At 38.5% G+C, this 12,325-nt stretch overlaps 2 protein-coding genes across 4 annotated transcripts; one reads left to right on the top strand and one right to left on the bottom strand.

Moving 5' to 3' along the window:
- The first annotated feature begins 536 nt into the window (after positions 1 to 536).
- lyve1a (lymphatic vessel endothelial hyaluronic receptor 1a) lies at positions 537 to 2,377 on the top strand. Its single transcript, XM_026167818.2, has 6 exons — positions 537 to 696; positions 795 to 978; positions 1,065 to 1,204; positions 1,623 to 1,802; positions 1,909 to 1,981; positions 2,080 to 2,377. Exons 1-6 carry the CDS (start codon positions 609 to 611, stop codon positions 2,222 to 2,224), a joined length of 810 nt encoding a protein of 269 aa, XP_026023603.2. The 5' UTR covers positions 537 to 608; the 3' UTR covers positions 2,225 to 2,377.
- On the bottom strand, positions 2,105 to 11,485 carry ampd3a (adenosine monophosphate deaminase 3a). Of its 3 annotated transcripts, none has more exons than XM_026167798.2 (15): positions 11,330 to 11,485; positions 8,562 to 8,784; positions 7,866 to 8,040; positions 7,269 to 7,434; positions 6,950 to 7,169; positions 6,717 to 6,846; positions 6,034 to 6,228; positions 5,765 to 5,896; positions 5,509 to 5,672; positions 5,303 to 5,429; positions 4,622 to 4,785; positions 3,776 to 3,896; positions 3,401 to 3,574; positions 3,131 to 3,241; positions 2,105 to 3,009 (listed from the first exon to the last, which is right to left on the bottom strand). In XM_026167798.2, exons 1-15 carry the CDS (start codon positions 11,352 to 11,354, stop codon positions 2,833 to 2,835), a joined length of 2,304 nt encoding a protein of 767 aa, XP_026023583.1. In that variant the 5' UTR covers positions 11,355 to 11,485; the 3' UTR covers positions 2,105 to 2,832. The 3 variants fall into 3 exon arrangements, with proteins under 3 accessions (XP_026023583.1, XP_026023593.1, XP_080154481.1); XM_026167808.2 differs by having other exon boundaries at positions 11,342 to 11,369; XM_080298355.1 differs by lacking the exon at positions 11,330 to 11,485 and adding an exon at positions 8,924 to 9,150.
- Positions 11,486 to 12,325: the final 840 nt, after the last annotated feature.

The raw sequence follows: 12,325 nt of genomic DNA, 5'->3' as shown, positions 1-12,325 counted from the left end.
AGAATTACTATATACAGACTCTTTATTTTCATCACACAAAAAGTACAACAAAACTGTACGCAATTCTATTCAGTGCAAAGAGAGTAAGCAAACTATTTTAATAAACTTTCTTTTTCGATGTAATAAGATTCAAAAGAGAATTCTAATAAGTAAATGTGAGTGTTTATATTATATATATATATATATATATATATATATATATATATATATATATATATATATATATTTGTGCCTGTAAAAATACTGGTTGCAGTTGAACCTGAAAACATAACTTATTTATTGAAGTTTAACAACATTTCACATTAAAAATGCTGAATGGGAACACGTGTGCACTGCTTTTCCCCTTCTACTGAATTTCTGCAGATTAGTGTTTTTGATGTATTACTTATCGTCTCCTGAGCCCTGCTCCCAGAACATAGGATGGCTCTTGATCTGACCCATGTGCACTACTTCCTTCTTCCTTTTCCGTTATTCTCTGGCAGTGACAGAGTCCACACATCCCAGTGAGCATGATCACCTCTATTTAACCGTGCCTTTTGGCTCAGAGACACATAAACCTTGCAGCAGCAGTGATACCCAGCATTCATCTGTCTTTACTCTGACCAGTCATGAACATCATCTGGCTTTGCCTCCCAGCAGCGCTGCTCGTTACTTCAGCCTTGTCTGTTCAAATGACTGACATAAGGAACCTCAGAGGTAAGTTATTTCACATATTTTCTAATATGTACAAATATATATATATATATAGATTATTGTACTACCATATATAGTAAATATAAATATGCTTTTTCCAGTTTCCCCAGGATTCAATCAAAGTATTGCAGGAGTAATGCTGGTCACATCTTTAAATGAGCTCAACCAGCCTGAGTATGCTTTCAATGTCAGTGAAGCTCGCAGGCTCTGCTGGTCCTTTGGACTGAACATTGCTTCAAAAGCACAAGTACAGAAAGCTCTTTCTAGAGGTTTAGAAACATGCAGGTGAGACCAAAGTGAGAGAAAAAAATCACCTCAGTATCACCTCTGAGTAATATAATGAGGAGCACCTAATGTAATATTTTGTTCAGGTTTGGATGGATTGATGAACACTTCGCAGTCATTCCCCGCATCCACCCAATTCCCAGCTGTGGCAGGAATAAGAGCGGCTTGGTGCCCTGGCGAGCCAGCGTAAAACAAAAGTTTGATGTGTTTTGCTTCAACGAGACAGGTGAGTAACTTTGCACCTGCATTTTACTTATGAAGAGACAAAAGATATTTAAAAAGTGATTGTGCATGCTGTTCACAGCTTTGTTATTCAAAGAATAAAACAGGTCTGCTGTATAGTCTATGTAAATAAGAATACATTAGTATTAATGAATACTCTTAACACAAACTTTGATTCTTTATTGTATTCGCATTGGATTTTAATTTGTATTCAGCAGCATTTTAGTATATTCCACATAACTAGGATGGGGAAAAAAAAAAAAAAAAAAAAACATTGGAGAGCATTTTTATTGAAGGTTTTTCAAATACATACAATACACTCCTAGCACTTTCCAAAACAATCATCATTTCAAACAGGAGGAAGTACAAAAGAAAAGAAAAAATAATCAGAATTGTTTGAAAATCGTCTAATCTTTGCACAGATGCAGCGATACAACGAATGGATGAAGTAACTGACAGTCCTTTGAAGAGCACACATGGCGTGGGTCACACACACCACACCACAACACCACCATCCACATCTTCCTCCTCGACTCCTGAAACGCTCGACAGTGAGATAGAACCAGCCCGCTTTGCCAGCAGCTCACAAAGCTTTACTGCAGGTATGGGACTCGTAATCTGAACTCTGTCACAGTCAGTTAACACAGCACAAGACTAATAGACAGGCAAAGGCCTCGTTATCAACAGTGTGCATGTTTCATATTTTAGGAAAAGCTGTGCTCATCTTCTGCTCCTGTGCGCTTCTTCTGCTTATAACAATCATCCTGACATACCTCAAATTGTAAGAGCTTTTTTTTTTATAATACATAAAACACAATAAAGTTTCTCTTGTTGCATATTATTACATCTTTTTCCTGTCCATCTGTTAATAAAAAACAGAAGACGTTGCTCTCAGAAGTCAGACGTGAAAGAGCAGAAAGAGTACATCCAGACAGAAGAGTGGATCTGTGTGAAGACCCCTACAGAAACCAAGAAAGCTGCTGAGGAAGATGAGAGGATAGAAGTGGGCGACAACGCACAGTAAACGTTATTCTGATGAGAAACTGTTTGTGATCCTCGATTTGTGTTAAATTAAGAGACAGAATGGCTGTAACGTGATTTCTTTTTGTATTCTGTTAAATGGTGCATTTTAGCCACTGGAGGGCAGTGTTTGTAATAAAATGATTTTAAATACTCATACGGGTTTGGTGTTCTACACAACAAAAACTCATAATAACAGCTTTTCTGCAGGTTTACCCACTTCTTAAATCCACATTATTCTAGTTTTTACTCTTCAGTATCTCTCAAGCTTTTTTTAAAAGTCACTGAAGCTTGTTTTAAGCAAACTGTTTGTTCTCTCATTGGTAACTCTAATGTCTGATATGGGCTGTGAAAAGTTTCTATGAGATCTTGTGGGCTTCCACAGCTTTGCCTTTGAATACTTGAGCATCGTCCCTTACAATTCAATTTTAGAAAACCCATCTGCTATTAATTTGCAATTAGTTAAGTATTGCTCTTTTAGTTTTAGTTTTATTGAAGTTTTTATTCCATCACAGCCAGCCAGAGGCACTTTTTACAAAATAAATAAATAAAGGTAAATGTAGATATCTTAGAGTGCAACATGCTTCGATTCTGTCAAATGTGAGGTCCTCTTTACTCGCTGTGGGAATTCATAGATTCAGCCTTCACTGCATCAACAATGAAGCTGAGTTCATTGCACAGCGTTTCATGTCTGTAGGCCATCCGGACCTGGGCGACGTTGGTCTTACGGATATCGTTTCCTTCGGGTCCATCTTTCAGATAGTTCTCTCCCAGGAAGTGCATCTTATCCTTGCAAAAGTAATCACAACAGTAGGTGGAAGAAAGGATGATTAGATCTTGTGTGAGTTGACCAATGCCTGCTAAGACAGAATTTATGTTGTCTTTTTTCAAATGAAGGATGTGACCACACCTGGTGAGAAAACCCACTCTGCAGCACACTGTTCCTGGCTATTTCACACACATCACAGGTGCTGAACTTCCACAGCTGAGCTGCTATGGCGTACTCCTCCATCAGTGGTTCCTCAGAGGATACACAAATAGCAGATAAGCTTTATTCAGACTACAGAAATGAATCAAAATAACAAATACTGTATTAGTTAGGCAAACAATGGTTTTGGATCACTGAATGATGACCTGAAAACACAGTTTCCTGTAGATTTTTTATTTATTTATTTTTTACCTTGGTGTAGTGGAACAGCATGGGATCATCTGTGGAAAGGGACACACACAGACCTTTGTGCAGGAAGTCTTTTAGCGGGCTTTTGGAGTATTCCAGGAACAGGCCATTGTTGCTGAGTGGAGACATTGCAATTGGTACCTGGGCTAGGTAGTACAGGTACTGCAGCACTGGGCTCTGTAGGAAGTTTGACAGAGGTGCTGCTCGTGAACGTGAAAGATGGGAAAACACACAAATGTACACACTGTCATTGTGTGTTTTATCTTAATGCTGAGTGAGTTGGAGTCCGTACTATAGCGGTGACCTTTGGGATATTCTGCAGTTTATAAGCAATGCTTTGTGGTTTACTGGTTTATAACTCGGGACAGTCGTGAGTACCTTCCTCAGGTTGAGTCCATGTGAGATGTTGTCAGCAGTGAGAAAGGCAGAGACCAGATGAGTGAGTGATCCAGCTTCTCCACAGTGGGGACGGAACTGGAAGGTGTTCAGTCCACACTCTCTATACAAGACGCAGAAGAGTATAATAAGCAACATCACATAACAGCATTTAATCATCTTCATCACACCGAGTGCCGATCAGCTTTAAGCATCAAGTAGTTCAGAACTGGCTTTCCTGTAATTTATTAGTCACTCTTCCACTGACAGTTATACAAAGTGACAGAATAAACTGTCTTTTGAGGGCTGGACACACACTGCTAGGTCAGGGTCTAACATGTCCTACATCCATGTCAAGTCTTCCTTCATCTATGTGTTTACGAAAGAAAAAAGTATTCTTATTGTCACACAAAGGAGCTGTCAGTTATTCGGCAGGGCAGATACCTCTTAAGCCGTCTGTGCGTTTCCAAAATTAGAATATTAAAAAATGAATCAGCTTTTATTTTTTATGGTCTTCACTGCTGGTACAACCTTTCTGTACATCTGAGATAAAACATTTAAATTGGGGCTTAAAGCATGTCTGCAACTTCATCTTAACCCTAATTTCTTGTCTGTGTTTCCCCATCTAAAGATTAATCATTACAGGGTAGAGTAATACAGCTTTATATCATGATATACACATATAGTTGACATGTTTTAACTGTCTTTGCATTTTTCTCCCTTTCTGTGCAGAACTCTGAATTACCTTGGGTTTCATATACTTATATTGAGTCACCCATTTAGCAGACATCAAGTAAATTCAATCTGCCTGCTTCTGATACTTCACCGTACCTGGGGAATGATACTTACTTTCTGAGGTTGTTGAGGACTATGATGTTTGCGTACATGTGGAAGATGTAGTAGCTGTATGGAGGATTTTCAACTGAAGTCCACTGTTCTGGTTTTGGGCTCCTGAAGGAGAACATGTGATCGCTGTGTTTGGACTCATCGTCCACGCTGTCAAAGCCAGACACCTGCATCCACAAAAACAGTCATTTTCTGCTGGGATTTTTTAATGAAGCCCGGCAGGTATTAATATTAAATGGTTATTAGTCATTTGTTTCCACAAATGTTACCAATCAACAGTCAGTTATTTTTATATTGTGCAATATATGGACAGACGTACTGGGCCACCTGCAGGTTACACCCACAGGAGCTTATACACCTGTGGCAATGGGACTAAAAACACCTGTACTTCAATATTAAGTAGTGGAACACAATACCTTTGCCCATACAGTGTATTTCTGAACAATTTTACATTTTATGAAGCCAGTTTATATTATAAAGACATGTTTTCATATTGATGCGTCATTATATTTTCATTGCCCTAATGGGTGCATCTGCTTACCACTACAGTATAGTCTGCTATATCACTCAACTATTATTATACTGCACATAAATGCATCATTTGAAGACATGAAGTACATCTTTTTGTGCAAAACTGATCCTCATAATATTTGCTGAGATCTGTTTTGGTACAACAAATCTTACATATTTGAGGAAAATGTGAAGTTCTTTGTGTTTCTGTGGGTTGACTGTGGCCTCAAACAAAGGAAGGAATATGTTCTCCAGCATCTTGGCAAAATTGGGTATCAGCTTCTTTAGCTTGAAAATATCACTGCAACATAAAAGTAAATTTTAGATTTCACAAAATGCATTTACATTAAAAGCCTGCATTTTCAGCATGAAGCACTTACTATATTCTGGGCACTTGAATCATCCACCTTATGTTTGGAGAGTATAATTTGTGGTCAATAAACCACTTGGACAGACTGTACCACTCGTCAGGAGACCTTCCGTAGATGGACAGGCGTGGCTCTACATGCTGATACTTGCTCTCCTCCAGGCCATGGGCCACTTCCTATAAAAAAATGGTGAGAGGAAGAGTGCATCAAGTTTTCTCTGCATCACTCCGTCTTGAAATTGATGAAATGCTACAAATGATGATAGTACCTTTATGATGCAAGCAAAATACTCTCCATTAACAACATTGTCAGTTTTCAGGAAGATTTCGCGAAGCTCACTGGCTCCCACTGGGTTATACTTCGCATTGAACTTATCAAAGCGGTGGAAGGTTTGTCTCCCCTGTAAATGTAATAAATCATAAAGTGTGATTCAGAATCCCAGAATGATGCAAGCAGCAGAAAGACAAAATCTGAAATTCTTAAATATATTGTCTTAATGGAATATTTGAATTCAAAAGAATAGACAATATTTCTCACAGCATGTACGTCGAGAGAGTCCACAGTAAGGTCATAGGGGTCCTTGTTGAGGTGCTGGAAAACCTCTTTGAGTGTCATTCTTTGTCCACCCTTTTCTAAAACTACACGTTCTGCATCAGTCTGATACGTCTTCTGGATGAAGGTGAGCAGATGTTTCTGAGACATGCATGCAGCTGCATGAATGTGCGTGTCCACCTGCAAGAAAGAAACCGTATGTTCAGTCTGCACGCACTAATATCCTATATTTAACCCCTCCCAGTTGGGCATGCTCAGAAGGTATTCAGGCCCAGCAATCCAAGAGGCAACTAAAACAGATGTCTGAACCACCTCAACTAGCTTTTCCTTTCCAGATGGATCTCAGAGTGGAGGTGATGCTCTGTTGTGACAAAAGGAGCAGCAGCACTGAAAATGTGCTTCACTTTGTGCCAAAGATGCAGAACCAGCTCTTACTTTGGATGGTGTAATTGGTGAAGCTTCCCCTGAGGCTTCAGGCTCTGCCTCCTCTACAAACGACATTGCTGTCACATTCAGAAGTTCTTCAAAGTGCTTTTTGCCAAGCAATTAAATGATAACAGCTGCAGGTTAATCTGGGTAGTTTGCAGAGCATGCTTTAGTATCTACACTCACTTTAAAGTTCAGTCAGATGTAATGGTTGCCTCACTTCCCAGAGATGGAATACTAACCTTTCTAACATTGTAGAAATCTCTGTGAGGCACACGTTTTAATTCCTTGAGCTCAGCCATCTCATTGAGCATCTCATGGAGGTTGAATTTTGAACTCAAGAAATTTAGTCTCCTATGACAGTAGGTTTTCCTGAAAATTGAAAGTGACACTCAGTTCATTCTCTAAAAAGTGCAGAATGGATGATAACCGGTTTTTCAACCAGCATGTCTGCATAATTGTTTTGGAAACTTACGTGGGTCCATCTGCAGTCATGGCAAGCACATGACTCAGCTCTACAGCAAAGGTCTCCAAGTCTGGGTAAGGAAGGTCATGAGGCTGGTTTTGTTTGAAAGCCTCTTCATTATCATACACATAAACTATCCCATCCTTCATCTTCAGTTTATAATTTAGATCCTTGGGGATGTTGTCCATGCAGTAGGGATCCTCCCCAGCTTCTGAACATGGGCACATGTCTGGTGGTCGCAAAGGTTTTTCCATTACTTTCATATAAATTAGAACAAAGCATGTTTTTAAATTTTGTTATACATACAGCTCAGCTTCGTACATCATACCTGGAAGGACCTCATCTTCTTCGCTCCAGGTCGTGTTCTGAGCACTTCGTAGGAACTTGCTCGTCGTTCTGCAGAATCTGTGATAGGCTAGCTTTGAGTATTTCTCTCGAAGAAGCAGAGCTTTAAACAGATTTTTGGCGGCCTGATCATAGTCGTCCAGTGTGATCTGAGAGGAGGATGAGCATTAAACATAAATTCAAGTCTAATCCAATAGTAGTAATAGTGAAGGCTACACTGGATCATGGAGGGACACTGTGCAGTGACTGGCTGCTAGATTTTGAAGCAACAATGCTTTGACTGGCATCTAAATTCATCTTTTATACTTCAAAATGTAGACAGTTTTGCACTTTTAAGATTTTGAATTAATTCCTTCAGAGGGTGGCAGGAAGACATGCAGTTGTCTCTACTTCCAATAATTCGATTTTTTGGATACTGCACACTTAAATCATGCTACATTCAATTTGAAGATATTGTCATTTCACATTTGTCTGAGTTTTTTTTTTTTTTTTACCATTTAATATTCAAATTCAAAATATTACATATGGGATGTATATGTATGTAACTACACCAGTTGGCACTTTCAACGAGAGTACTTACACCAGCACAGTAATCTCCACTAATAGTAACCCTCTGATAATCAGGGCAGTTTTCCTGCACAGATGAGCTGGTGGAACTGGGGGACATGAATGGTGTCACTAGGCGTGCCCAATCTGCATTGGCTGGGACTTGTAGGCAAAGTGACTTGGAACGAATCATCCTCAGGCTGTTCCTCCTGAAAAGTCAGCAACTTGATTAGCATTTGGTGCAAAGCTCACTTAAATGAACGAGTCTTTACCTAAAATCATGGTAAGATGACTCATTAAAAGGGGCCTATTATGCTCAGTTTTAACTTCACATTTATATCATTAGACTCCACAGAGCCGCTTTGCATTATTTACAGTTTGAACTTTGCACAATCTGTTTTAGTTCATCCCCCTTTACCCCCACCTTCCATTTTTATGGAAAAGAAAAGATTTAAATAACAGGTGGGTGTGGCTTCAGTGCTAACAGTCAGAGCTGTGTGCCTAAGGAGACTATATTACATCATACAGAATCAAGACCACAAAAGAAAAATCAAAAGGAGCAGACTGAAAACTTTAAGTCTTGGCTCATGTATATCTAACACCACATAAATAATAAGCAAAACTGAAAATATACGTCTTATAAAGGGATTTTTGTTTTGTTTTTTATACTAGGATAATTTTGCTTGCATGAACAGACTGATCTGCGGTTCAGAGTCCAAGCAGGACTTACCTCTTAAGAGTCTCCTCTGACTGCTGCTCTGCCAGCTCCTTAAGCAGTTCATGGTCTTTGGCTTGCTGGAGGCCAATTGGGCAGTCCTCAGGCATCGTGAACATCGACAAGGCATTTTTGGTTTCTTCTTCTTTTAATGCCGATGCATATACTTTCTCTGCAAGCAACTGCGTCTCCTCCTCCACCTCACTCAGATTCACCTTTAGAAATTGACGAGGCATGTCTGCAAGAGACCAGAAGCATCAGTAAAATGGCCGGCGTCTGAAGTCTCTGACTGTAGAGTGCAAAGGAGGTCTGCAGTACTTGTCAGGACGTTAAATGCTCTGACTACTGTGTGGTGTTTTGTAAACAGGGAAATCTACCTGTGCACGTGTTTGGGGACAGGGCATTCATCATCGCAGGTCCTCTCTCGCCGCAGCTGGTAGACTTTATAACTATCACTGCGCCCAACAAACGCAATAAGTTGTTTATATTATAGTTACATTATAGCCGTTAATATCCCTGCTCTTATTTGCACAGTTTTTTCTTTTTCTGTTTTTAATAATTTTTTTAATTTTTAATAACTTACTAACTGTACTGTATTTTTTTCATTATGCTGCAAATTGTTTTTTGAATCTGCGTGCTCCATCTGCCTGTCACTTTGATGCTGGAACACCCAAATTTCCCCAGTAAGGGACAATAAAGGATATTTCTATTCTATTCTGTTTCATTATCCAACTATTGCACAGCATCACCACCTAGAGAGTTCTGAGTGAACTGTTTGTTAAAATGTTAAAAGCTAAAGTTCATGTCATGCATGATGTTTTTAACACCTCTTATATAAAGGAATGCAGTCAGCGCAATGCAGTAATATTTAATATCATTATTAACTGCAGTAACATTAATATTAAGTCATCGAATTTTCACGATATTTTCTGCTCAATAGTGATTGCGGTGCAATTATAGCTTCTTCATTCATCAAGTACTTTTCTAGATATGCATGTATTTATTTATTTATGAATTATTACAAGTCATTTTATGAATAAATGTTGTATGAAAATGCTGCATTGTTGTGCTTTTAATGCCTCTTAGTATATTTTAAACTTGGGCTGAATTATCACACTCCTCCAGGATAACGTACATCCCTACAAAGTGGGTCTTAAAATTGAAAAATATGCATATATGTAAAAACACTTTCTCAGTTATATTTAGAATAACATCTGGAAACTCGTGAACGTTGTTCAATTCAGATTAGATAACGTACTGAGACTTTATGGTACAACTTCCTCTCAAAGTTGAATGAAAATGACATTTTCTTCACTTTTGTAACCAAGAATTTCAAATTAAAGAGCATTCTTTGTCTTGTATTTTTGAGAAATACAATTGTTTATATTAAGAACTCACATAAGCTATTTACAGAAATTAACACCAGTTATTTTTTGCAATGTGAAGTTTTTCTTTTTTTAATTAGTGTGCACTCAAAAATGGGACTTTAGTACACACACACACCTCTAGGCAAATCAGAGTGGGTCGACCTGAAGACTTGTAAAGTTACAAGTTACATAAAAATAAACTACACTATTGTGTGTACTATACTTTGATATAAATAATGAACAGACCTGCATAAAATTCATTAAATCCCCACCAGACATATGTTGAAAGAATTTTGAATAACTTCCATTAGTTAAGTTAGTTCAACAACATTAACCAGATATGAAAGGAATGCAAGTCTTCTGTTAAAATAAACTCCTCTTTTTTGTCTCCTCTTTTGAATAGCAGTGATTCTCTTTTAGCTCTCATCAACACTACAACTGAAAAAAAAATCCCTTATTTTAACTACAGTATATACACGCAATCTGTTTACAGTATATCAAACCAAAAACGTGACCTAACAGACAGTGTCTTGATTATCATTGTAGTGGTGAAACAACAACAGAGAAAGACTGCGTGGTACATTGTAATCTGAGGCGGCTTCTGTTCTGCCAGGGTGTTTCCAGGAAGCTCATCAATCAGGACACACAGTATCCTGAATGCATCACCATCACCGTGGGCCTTTATGGCTCTACAACAACACTTTGGAAAGAAAGACTCAAAGCCACTTGGCTGATGGGTTCATGAATCATTAAACTTCCTCTCTTGCCACACACACCTAAATAATTTAGATGAAACCCATGCTTTTGTTTCATAAAAAAACTGTAGTTCAGTGCTTCACAACGAAGGGCAGTGAGGATTAAACTGGGATTCCTCATTTCTGAGTGATTTCTTTTTTCAGGGCTACCTGTAAGCAAAAACTACTAAAGGCAACATATTTGTGTATAGAAAGGAATAAACAAAAAACTGATAAGTGTGAAAGACAAGACTAAGTATATGCATTATTTGGCAGACTTTGCACAAATTACAGCAGGACCTGGCCTGTGCTTGCAATACAGCCTAATGTTCAGTGTGCTAAACTGCCCTCGCCCATATATCAGAGTTAAATAGAGGAATGACCTACGATGTAGTCTTTGTAATAATTATATTAAAATGAATCAAGTTAAATGAACATGAAATAAAATATACATAAAGACGAATGTTTTTATAGACAGCAGCTGCTGAAACAGCCATGAATGCTGCCTTCAAACAACACCAACAACAACGTTAGCACCAAAGTTCAACCTAAACCTGACCTCAGGCCGGCCTCAAGCTGGCCTACATCCTTTTTAATAGCGTCTGCATGTCCATCGCCTTACACGACATTACATTCTGATAGGAGATCAAATTAAATCTGACCGATTCTGCACTCTGCTTACCTGACCGCTCACCTATGCACGCCATCTGCACCGCATGACTGACAAAAGAGGGGGCGGGTCTGCGAGGTGGCTTTTGAGGAAAATCTGTGCCAGGATTTACCGGAAAGGTCGATGGGTTAACGAGGTAAGTCGAGCTTGAACTCGGAGTAAAGGGGGCTCTCTAGGTCACCGCGGGAGCTCATGCTGAACACACAGACTGGTCCATAGTTTCGGTTTAAAATCGTCTGTCTGTATTCTCTATCTGCGACAGATTATTTACTGGATAAATGTGTTCTATAGATTAAATCTGTTGAGCCGCATTTTACTAACAGCACTGCTTAAGTTTTTTGTTTGTTTCTTGCGTTGTTTTGGGCTCAGTAGCTTTCACTTCAGTGGGATTTACACACTCAGATGCAAAAATGCGTGAATGTCCTTCATGTTTGTTCCTAGTCTGCTCTCATGTCTGTTTGACGTTTGTCATTTGACGCGTTTGACGCTGCTGTCATTTCAGATAAAAGAACACGGGTTAAAAAAGCATCCGTGCGGGCCAATTCTGTAATTCTATCATTTGCATTATAACATGTCTGCCAAAAAATGACTGGCGATGTTTGAATGCGTTTTGCCCCCATAGACTTTTTTATGTTGATGAATAGAATTTAGTCGCCATGATTTAGAACGTTATTCTACCAACTCTGCGTTTTACATTATATTCAGATTTATTTAGTTATTTATTTATTGCGACTTCTGGTGACATCTTCTGCAGATCTCTCTTGAAAAATATATTTTTATTCCCAATGAGACTTAATCTGGATAAATAAATAAAAATATATTTCTTTGTTAAACATTGATTGCAGCGCCTACCCTGTGACAAAAATGTTCTCAGAATGACTTGTTATCATTCACGAGAGATATGTTTGCCAGATTATGGGTCAATAAGTCAAGAATCACTTTTCTTTTCTTTTCTTTTTTGACTCACAGTCATTTCTTATTTTTCTCAAAGTGAAAACTGTATATTTA

Source organism: Astatotilapia calliptera, chromosome 1, assembly GCF_964374335.1.
Source record: "Astatotilapia calliptera chromosome 1, fAstCal68.1, whole genome shotgun sequence".
Classification (NCBI taxonomy): domain Eukaryota; kingdom Metazoa; phylum Chordata; class Actinopteri; order Cichliformes; family Cichlidae; genus Astatotilapia; species Astatotilapia calliptera.
The sequence above is the reverse complement of the archived record's forward strand: the minus strand, read 5'-3'. Positions and strand labels throughout refer to the sequence as shown.